The sequence below is a fragment of the Ailuropoda melanoleuca genome, chromosome 3 (assembly GCF_002007445.2).
Source record: "Ailuropoda melanoleuca isolate Jingjing chromosome 3, ASM200744v2, whole genome shotgun sequence".
Taxonomy (NCBI): domain Eukaryota; kingdom Metazoa; phylum Chordata; class Mammalia; order Carnivora; family Ursidae; genus Ailuropoda; species Ailuropoda melanoleuca.
Window position 1 is genome coordinate 99,706,162 of NC_048220.1, and position 10,270 is coordinate 99,716,431.

The window sequence follows — 10,270 nt, forward strand, 5'->3', positions numbered from 1 at the left end:
GTTTGAAAGGCCCGCAAGCCGAGGCCGATGGGAAGAAGGAGCGGAGCCGCCAGAGGGCGGCACTGCGCAGCCGCGGCCTGGGGTTGCGCTGCGCCGGCGCGGCCGCCGGAGGGCAGCGTCTGTCCGCGCTCAGCCCGCCGGGCCCGCCACAGTCCTTGGATAACGGATTAATCTGTTTGAAGGCAGTGTTTCCCCATTTATATCATTATCACTTAGGATGTTTGTTAATACTCCAGATTCCCCGGGGGTGGATCTTGGAATCGGCATTTTAACAAGCTTCCCTAGGCGTTTCTCTTCTCTCAAACTGCAGTATACTCCTAACTTGAGCTGGTGGAAAGAGGCTTGAAGAGGGCAGTCAGCGTCCCAGTGTGCTTTCCTGCGGATCCCACTGGGGGCTAGCCTACCTGGGCTCCAATTATTTCGCTTCTTTGGGTCTTTACATTCTCACCTGAAATATGATAGAAATAGTACCTAAACAACCGAATTCTCGTAAGAATGAAGAGATACTGCGTAGAGAACATATACACGGTCTGTTAGCTAGTTAGTATTGGTTAAGTAGACAATGAAACCATGAAGGATGGATGGATCACAGTCCTCCATTTCCTGCACCCTATGCAAAAAGCAATTTGCACTAACACCAGAGCGACCTTAGTGTTAAAGAGAATACATTGAATCACTGATTTCCCAAGCACTGCTTAGGCAAGTGGAGGAAACTAGGGTCCAGCTCTTGGAAGCCAGGATGTTGGAAGATTTATAAGACCTGTTTGTACCACTTTTTAGCTTCTGTTCAGCAAAACATTTTGCTTTTTGATATTAAAATGAGAGTCCATACAGAAGGCCAGATATTACCCCCTCAGCCAGCACACCCAAGATATTTCCAGTTACCTACAAGCCACACCTTCCTGAACTATCAACTAGTGTTAATTCTATACTAGCTGTTTCTCATGTTTTAACATTTCTTTAAGCTCTGGAAAGGCCAAGAGAATGCTATTCCTCTACCTTAGAAAGCAAGATGAAAATTAATATACAACTGCGACACACTGGAAAGAACATGTGCTGCAGCAAAGAAAAGCCATCGAAGGGTGTTCCTAAGAGCACTACAGGTTTAGTTATGGCAGGACTGTTAAACTTCTATTCCTTTGCTCAAAACTTCCTGCCCAAACAAAAAACGAAGCTGCAAACTGCTGCCAGTTCAACGATTAAGTGCTTGTCCCCCTATCTTATGACAAAATTGAGCCTTTGTAGTATCACACAGTCCCCACAGAAAGCACATTTCTTTGGGTGGTTTTGTCCTGCAAGTCTGTATTTTAATACCTATTATTTACCTACATAATTGATACCTATATAGATACAATTTATCCATATAAGTTTTGACATAAATTGCTACCCATTTACTTACCATTAAGTTACATTGACCAGTCAGGAGCTACATTACCTTACTGCCTCACTTGGCCTATCACAGTATACCGAGGGCCATGTTGCCCAGAGTGCCATGTATCATCCACCATAGGCATCAGAAGCCTTTTTGGTTAAAAGTCCCATTAGCAAACCTCAAATCTTCATAGGGGGAGAGGTGGAGGCTGGAAGAACACTTAAAATGAGCATTCCAAGTAAATTTTTGTATGCAGAAGTCTGTGAACCACTGCTGTGATGAAGGTACATTTATCCTGGCTTATGTAAAGACATATATGCAAAAGTTGGATTCATATACTGGATTTGTAAGAGAAAAAAAATGAAAAACTAGGCCAAGGGAGTTGAAACTTTTATTATTTTTTTCAGAGATTTTATTAATTACCAAACATGCACCGAATCTCTTCCTGTGTAGTGAGAACAGGAAGGGAAAAAAATGACTCTGACAGATGAGATATCAATTAGCGAAGGAGACCAGCCGTTGCCTTCAAAAATACATTTTTTTTTGTGGCTGTAAATTCTGTAATGCAAGACCAGGCAATAAATTGTAGGCTGCCGCATAATTCTTTTTTCAAATATTTATTTGAGAGAGAGAGCACAAGCAGGAGTGGCAGGCAGAGGGAGAGGAAGAAGCAAACTCCCAGTGAGCAGGGAGCCGGAGCGGGGCTTGATCCCAGGACCCTGAAATCATACCTGAGCCGAAGGCAGATGCTTAACCAACTGAGCCACCCAGGTGCCCCTTAATTCTTAATAGAACCAAATAATCTTCCTCTGAAATATGAAACGAGGACATGTTCTCTCACCACCTATCCTCACTTCAGAGGCCAGCAATTTGGCAACATGCAATTACTGGTGCTACTCTCTGCTGCTCCTCCTCATCTACACTGGCCCATCAGGAGGTACAACTATTAGGTGTCCTTTAACACCTGCTACTTGTGACCCCAAGGGGAGTGTTGACCACTCTGCTCTCTTAATTCAAATGTCAGTGTTCTGATTACATAGAGGCTACCCGAGAATCCTTTTCAGGAAGTCCAGCAGGAAGGTAACTTTTAAAACAAGTATTTAGAGGACACGGAGTCAATGTTTTTTCCTCCTTCATTCATTCTCACACTTTCTTTTTCTCATATATACACATAATTCTCTTTCTTCTTAGAAAGTGGTACGTGGCCTTGGTAATACCTATGGTGAGACGATGATCATGCTGACAACTCCATAAAATCAATCTATCGAATGTTTACACAAGGACATCCAAACTACTACTCACTTGTTCAGCCAAAGTTGCCAACTTGGAAACTGGCACAAAACCCTGATCCTACCTGGAATTCCTGAATTCAAAAGCATCATGCAGCCACCAACCCATTATTTATCTCCATGTCAAAGTACATGGGTAGGAAAGGTGAGACTTTCAAGGTTAGTGGATTTTGTAGTTAAGAACAGGTGGTTGAGAGTAAAGTTTGGATTCATATTCTATCATAGGTAGAAAAAGCTTGACAAGTTTTTATAAGACTTATGCCATAATCTAAAAATGATTCATTCTGCAAGGCATAAAATAGTTCTTGCTTTATAAAAATAGCACCACGATTAAAAAAAAAAACAAAAAACACTCTACAGAAAGAACCATGTTCCAACATTGTAAAAAAATGTTCTACTTAAAGCAGAACAAGATAACCACCCCATCCATCCCTTCTTCCCATGTTCCCTTTCGAACCAGTCATGCATCACTCCTGGCACACTGTTCTTGGTAGTAGAGATCCTAGGGCACCTAAGGCCAGGAGTCTTTGGGGGGGGGGGGGCGGTAGGTCTTGCATGGTTAAGCATGCCAGGGCTAAAAAGCAAAGGATCAGCTGTCTTCATCTAGGATCTCTGGATGTTCTTTCCAAAAAGCATCCCCGATTATATCGCAGTGTAAAGGCACTGGCTTTGTCCTGGTCCGGGTCATCTCCATCTTTTTTCCTTCCATTTCTGCTGGCAGTTTAACTTCTTTTGTTGTGACTTCACCCACCTACAGGTAAAAGTTAAAATACTGACATTGTTAACTGGGTTGGGGAGAGAAGGGGGGGATATGCGGGAAGTTTACTTTTTTACTTTATATACTTCTGAGTGACATATATTTATCAGGTAGATATACAGATACACACATATCTCAACATATATGAATTTGTTTACAATTAAAAACTTTTAAAAAGTTATGTCGCTATAAACTGAAAGGAGATCCTAGGAACAAAGGAGTGATTCCATGTTCCTTATTAGCAATAACTATAGAGTTAAAGGTATTTCTGCTCTCTCATCTGCATTAAGAAGTATCCAAGCCTATGCTAAAGAGCTAAAGAGCAAATGTGCTTTAAAAATACTAATAAGCTGGGGCGCCTGGGTAGCGCAGTCGTTAAGCGCCTGCCTTCGGCTCAGGGCATGATCCCGGCGTTCCGGGATCGAGTCCCACATCGGGTTCCTCCGCAAGGAGCCTGCTTCTTCCTCTCCCACTCCCCTGCTGTGTTCCCTCTCTCGCTGGGTGTCTCTCTGTCACATAAATAAATAAATCTTAAAAAAAAAAAATACTAATAAGCTGAAGCTGCCAGTGGGATGACTAATTCTTAAGGCACCACTTAACACCTGAAAACATTCATTAAAAAGAAAAACTACTTTATATGGAAGGAGATAAATTTAGAGAAATCATCATGCTCAGAAGCTGGTACTTAGAGAAAATATTGGTGGAATTAAGAATTTAGGTAACTGTACAGACTTATTACAGAATATAAGGGTAAGTAAGATCATCTGGGGAATAGCCAGAATATTCTGCAAATGACAGAACCCTCACAGACAACACCTTCTACTGCCTCATATTATAGTTGTCATGGGATGGATGGACTATTTAATGATATTATCTAGTGTGGAAGAAATGTTCTATGAATGCAAAAATCCTTCTATCTGCAGTGTACCGCTTTATAGGGTTTTATTTGATTTGGAGAGCTTAGGACCCAGAAAAATAAATGTACTAATTCTAAAATCTGTGATGCCACTCAGGAAATTCTAGACCACAAAGATCACTAACAAACTGGCAAAATTAGCACTGACTGACCAAAACAGCATCCAAAATAACGTTTAGCATTTCATTTTTAAAAAGGTCTAATTCATGTTAGTGACTGGAATCACATCTGCATACATGTAGTAGGCAAGACAAAGCTTGGCATGGGCACAGGCTTTTGTCTTTCTGACCTCCATTTTTCTTTGGATACAACAGCATTACCTTCTGCCATATCAACACAGTCCCTTTCCTATACATCAGTGGTTCATTATTGTAGTTGATGTTGAATTCGGAAAACAAAATCTCATTCTTGTCTGCTGCAAGAGTTCCCTGAGAAAATAAAAAGATAAAAACAGATTTTTATGTCTGCTCTCTGCCCTAATCCTACCTATCCATTCCACCTTCTATCTAAATTTCCACAAACAAATCAAAAAAAAGTGGAAGAGTTTTATCAAACCTCTTATAGATACTAATGAATTCGTATGGTAAGAGCAGTTTAAATCTTATTTAGATGTATAAATTAAAAAAAATTGTCTTCTGTAGGAAACAATGGGCTTCAAGAGTCACAACTGTGAATAGGGTGACAGGAACTAGCAGTAAGAATACCTGTTCTGTACTACATACATTATGCTATCTTATTTGACCCTAATTACCATCTCCGTTTGAGAGAACAGAACTCTGAAGCTTAGAAAGATGATATAAATTGCCTAAGGCTAAAGATTGCTTTTATTCTTCTAAGAAAAATCAAAATCTAAACTCGGCTCTTCCAAACTCTGGATAAATCTACCAGTATTCCTATTAATGGTATCTGTAAATCCTCATCATCGTTAATGACAATCATTTATCATGTAATTGCAACGTATTAGGCACTGTGTTAGGAGCTGTTACAACACATCACCTCATTTCAGAGTCAGTCATCCTACAAGCAGTGCTGTCATCTAATGATGAAAGCCACTGTTTATTTAAAGTACTTACAATGTGCTTTGTACTATGCTGTGTGTTTTATACACATCATGTATCGTGCAACTTAACTGTCACCATAAACCTATGAGGTGGGAACTATTATTTCCTATGTTTCACCTATAAAGAACTAAGGCAGGGCAGCACCTGGGTGGCTCAGTTGGTTAAGTGTCCGACTCTCAATTTTGTCTCAGGTCATGATATCAGGGTTCTGGGATTAAGCCCCACATCAGGCTCCCCACTCATTAGGGAGTCTGCTCAAGATTCTGTCTGCCCCTCATCCTGCTTGCTCACATTTTGTCTCTTTCTCTCTCTCACAAATAAATAAATAAATCTTTGAAAAAAAAAAAAAGAAAAAAGAAAGAAAAAAATAACTAAGGCAGAGAAGATAAAATTAAACAGAAGTCCCTGAGTATAATTTATTTGACTCCCAGAGCCTATGCTCTTACTGATACACAAACCCAGCAGGGAATGGCAATGATGAAGAGGCCAAGTGGGACTGATGAAAAAGAAGAGCACATGCCCTGTCTAAAGAAGGTAACCAATACGAAGCCCCAGCCAAGCATTACCATGTGGGAAGGCAGAGCCAGTGTCACCAATTCCATTTTCCAGCTGAGGACACTAAGTCCCAGGGAGAAGTAGTAACTCACCCACAGTCACAGAGCAAGCAAGAAGCAGAGCTGCTACGAGTATCATCTTTATATCCTCCCAAAACAAAGCAGTAAAGAGAGCTTTAAAAGAATGCAAAATGCCACGGAAGAGTACAGAAAACCACCCCCAGGTAGGGATTAGTGCAGTAAGATCTTATACCTGTAATCTCTCTTGGGCTTGTACTGGTGTTAGTCCAGACTGTTGTACAAGTGCCCAGAAAACTGTATTATACAGATTATTGATGTGACCTGTGAGAACAGAGTACCACTATTTATACATAATCTTTATTCAATATTCGCGCTTCAAAGAATATTAGAACTCCATCCCTCTCCTCTAAAGTAGAGAAATCTCAGAGACATTTAGTGATATGCCCAGAACCATACACTGGGAACATGGGGGGGAAGTGGTCAAGTATAAACAAACTTATTTCCTAAAAGTTTTATTCTGTCATTTCAGTTATGCTTTACATAAACTGGTTAACTTGAAAATTACAGTCAGGAATACTTTTGAATTATTTGATTTCGATTATTCCTAGCTCTTCTCCAGTTCTTCTTCTGGCAAAATCAAGATACAGCCAATCAGTAAGTCTCACAAACATGTCATCACAGTCATGTGAGGCAGGGGTCACAAATCACCCACTGAGGCCACCATGAACATAAAAGCATAAAGCACAGTAGGTGACCCCTGGGGAACAAGAGAGAATGGTAGAGACTATGGCACATTGGCCTGTGTGTGTGTGTGTATGTATGTAAAGACAGCAGTCATTGCCCTGCACAGGTTATGTCCAATACTAAGTAGGAATGATGACGTAGTATTGCCAGGTCTTCTGATTTTTCCCAAAAAACCTGGAAAAAGGAAGCATTTACATAAATTTCCCAAATGTTCGACTGTTTTCAACTAATTAAAAAAAATTGCACTATTGCATCCTGAACAAAATTCACATGCACCAAAACTGAACCAAATCATCACCTCTAATGTATGGAATTGGTGATTTTAACTACATCTATTTATTTGCTTTTACTTACAATCTGCTTGCCGCCAACTGAGGTAGTCCTTTAAGGTCTGGTTGCTAGGATACACTATGACTCTTCCATCAAAGCCTGGGGGATACAGAAGGGGCTGGTCCTCAAAGTAATCTCGCCAATAAAACACATAGCTGGAGGCGAACTGGGAAGCCACGTGAGTCATGAACTTACTTGCAAAAGTAAGGCACGTTGGGTGTAGCAAGAAAAGAAAAAATACACAATATTAATTCAAAATCATGATAGGGCCTGCGGGTGCAACAGAGCGATTACACAAACTATCCAGCAAGCCAAGAGATAAAACATGCTGGCCAAGAAAAACTAAGCAGCCCGCCCCTCTTTCCAGTCCTATCAGTTAACTTACTAATACCAAATTTTTCTCTGTAGGATGTGATGTGAATTTATGGCTCAAGAGGTTGCTTTTTTTTTTTTTTTTTTTTAAGTCTTGGAAGGAAGGGAACCATTGTTTTAAAAACATACCAATTCCTTATATGCTTTGTTTTCTGTGAGAGTTTCAATATACGGCCAAATAAAATATCTATTTTGAGACCCTCCTTAATTAAAAATTTAAGCAATACTGTAATGCACATATAGGCTGTCACTGGCTAGAGCCAACCTAGGAATCATTAATATTATAATATTCTAATGGTCTCTGTTTCTAGTCTTAATATTAAGTACCAGATCTATCTACAAGCTAAGCTGACGAGGAATGGAGGGGAAAGAATCAGATAAAGAAGCATATGTAATGTTCAAATATCAGACAAAAGTACAACAGTCTAAACAGAAAACAGACTTCCTGCAGTTGCAAATACTGCACACTCTATCTGCAGTCTGTAAGTCAGAAATTAAAAAGAGCAAAAACCAAATGCTGGTAGGAAATATTCTGAAGGACCTAGGCCATGGAATTACCTGGCTCTTCTTTTAAACCAATTGCTTTTCCGCTTGAACACAAAGCTGTACTCATCACTCTGTCCGTATGCAATCACAATATCCTCCAGTTCTTTCATTACAGTCTGGGCACATTTGGTCATGAGGTGGAGGGCACGGCTGTCGTTAGGTTTTGCAAAGTTGTGCTTCTCAGCAAACCTTCATAGAGGGAAGAGAAGAGGGCAAAGGGCATGAATGGAAGAAAGCTTGTCATTAACACCAGGTATCAAAAAAGATTGCACACAGAGGAAGATATGTAATAGTGCTGTGAGTCTACTAGCCACAACCTGACTCATTTCCTTAAGAACTCTAGTTTTAGTCTCCATTCCCTTTTCTGTGAAATGGAGATAAAGTATAATTACTTCATAGGGCTGTTCTGAAGATTAGAGAGAGGTAAAAAATGTAACTATGCCTGGCTCCTTGGAAGTGCTCAATAAATGTTAGTTACAATTACCATTATTAAAATAACACTTTTAGGAATTAAATTCCCATATTTCTGGTACACTTCTCCCCTTTTTCTGACTTGTTTCCTGCTGAGTCCAGTCACTAATAATGAAACAAAAACATACTGTAAAGGATTGCCCAAAGCAAGACCTAAACAGGCCCCTAAACAGCCCTGGAAGACAGCTAACGAAATAGACAGGCATTTGGCTAAAGAGCTGAAATATTGCATCAGGGAGTGACTTTTTCCATTAAGTCCTCGCTAACAGGTCTCTGCTCACCGGCACGACAGACCGGCAGTTCACTACGAGCGCACTCTGCCTCAGTTTACTCAAACCAGCTCGCGTTGTGGCACGTCGTGTGATGCTCAATGCCGCGCGCTCATTGGCTACCGCGTTACCCGGTAACCGTGAGCCGCTGAGAGGTGCGGCGTTCGAGTCCCCGGAAGCGCCAACATCGCTCACCGATGGAAATTTCTGCCGTCCAGCCGCACCACCACCCAGCAGTGGGCCAGGCAGGTGTCGTCAGCCTCGAAGTTCCGCACGTACTCGAACTTGCTCTTTGCCATGGTCGCCCCCAACTTCAAACACCGTCTCAGAGTGACGGAAGTGGCTGCCCAACAATCGCGAACTTTCACGTTGCAAAAGACCCACATTCGCCCCGCGGAAGGTGAAGGACCAACAGAGCCCCGCCCCGGAAGTTCCGGTGTCTCGTAGTGGCCGCTCTAGCCGTAGTGGAGGCTGGCACCTCTCTCGACTCTCCTTGTAGTCCTTCAACCACTTCCGAGCGCGGAAGGAGGGTTCCGTTCTTCCCTTCGCACTGCGCACGGGTTTTCGCTTTTCTTCTCCCCTCGTGCAGCTGGTCAGTCTACGAAGTATAAAAAGTTCCTTTCTGACTAAATTTGAAGGTTTAGTCATGATTTTTTTCTTCCTAAATGGTATTTATTAACTTGTAGAAAATGTGGAGTATACCGAAAAATATAAGAAAACACTTCCTCTCTCCCTTCGAAGCATAGTGGATGGTTCCTTCCAGTCTGTATATCGATGTTGACACAGGTAGCACATAAAATTGTCATCATACACCTATGTAATTTGTATATTTTTCCATTTACCTTGAGCACTTTCCGATGTTATTAAATATTCCAAAGGGTGATTTTAAAAAGAAAAATAGGCTCTTATTAGACCACATGGATGTACTAAATTAATTTACTCAACCTTTTCACAAACACCCAATTTTTAATTTCTTTTTGCTGGTAGATAATAGCAACATTAAACCCTAATATTTTAATGACCCTTTATGATTTATAAAGCTCTTTTGAATTCAGTAACTACTTACATTATTTTTTTTACTCTCACGAAAATTATTCAAATAATATAAAAGAATATATGGTAAAAGTCTCCCACTGACTCCTGACTCTGTACTTCAGACAATCGCAGTTACTAGTTACTTGTATATCCATCTAGGAATAGAGAGAAACATATGTCTACCTCTATATCTATATCTCTCAAACTACTTCAAAGGAACATGAAGAAAGGAAGGATGGGAATGTCATGGATTTATGCCCTTACTATGTGGTCTAACATAAGTTACTTTTCTCTCAGATCCCTTTCTTAAGTGGAGACACCAATTCCTTCCTTGCTTCCCTCTAAAGTTATGGTGAGCATCAAAGGACATGATAGCTGCCATTTGTGGTATGGATATACACACACACTGATAAAATAATATTCCAAGGTGATGTCAATTTGCAACCAAGATCAGGAAGTACTTAGAGAAAAGGTTAAAACATACCAAAAGGAAATAATCATACAAATTCACAATGTGGGATCTTTTATAAGAT

At 40.6% G+C, this 10,270-nt stretch overlaps 1 protein-coding gene across 2 annotated transcripts; it reads right to left on the minus strand.

The window, feature by feature from the left end:
* Nucleotides 1–2,536: 2,536 nt before the first annotated feature.
* THG1L (tRNA-histidine guanylyltransferase 1 like) lies at nt 2,537–9,131 on the minus strand. 2 transcript variants are annotated; one of them, XM_002912503.4, is made up of 6 exons: nt 8,898–9,131; nt 7,975–8,151; nt 7,069–7,238; nt 6,203–6,291; nt 4,655–4,762; nt 2,537–3,412 (listed from the first exon to the last, which is right to left on the minus strand). In XM_002912503.4, exons 1-6 carry the CDS (start codon nt 9,086–9,088, stop codon nt 3,251–3,253), a joined length of 897 nt encoding a protein of 298 aa, XP_002912549.1. In that variant the 5' UTR covers nt 9,089–9,131; the 3' UTR covers nt 2,537–3,250. The 2 variants fall into 2 exon arrangements, with proteins under 2 accessions (XP_002912549.1, XP_034512690.1); XM_034656799.1 differs by lacking the exon at nt 8,898–9,131 and having other exon boundaries at nt 7,069–7,234; nt 7,975–8,111.
* Between the last annotated feature and the right edge of the window lie 1,139 nt (nt 9,132–10,270).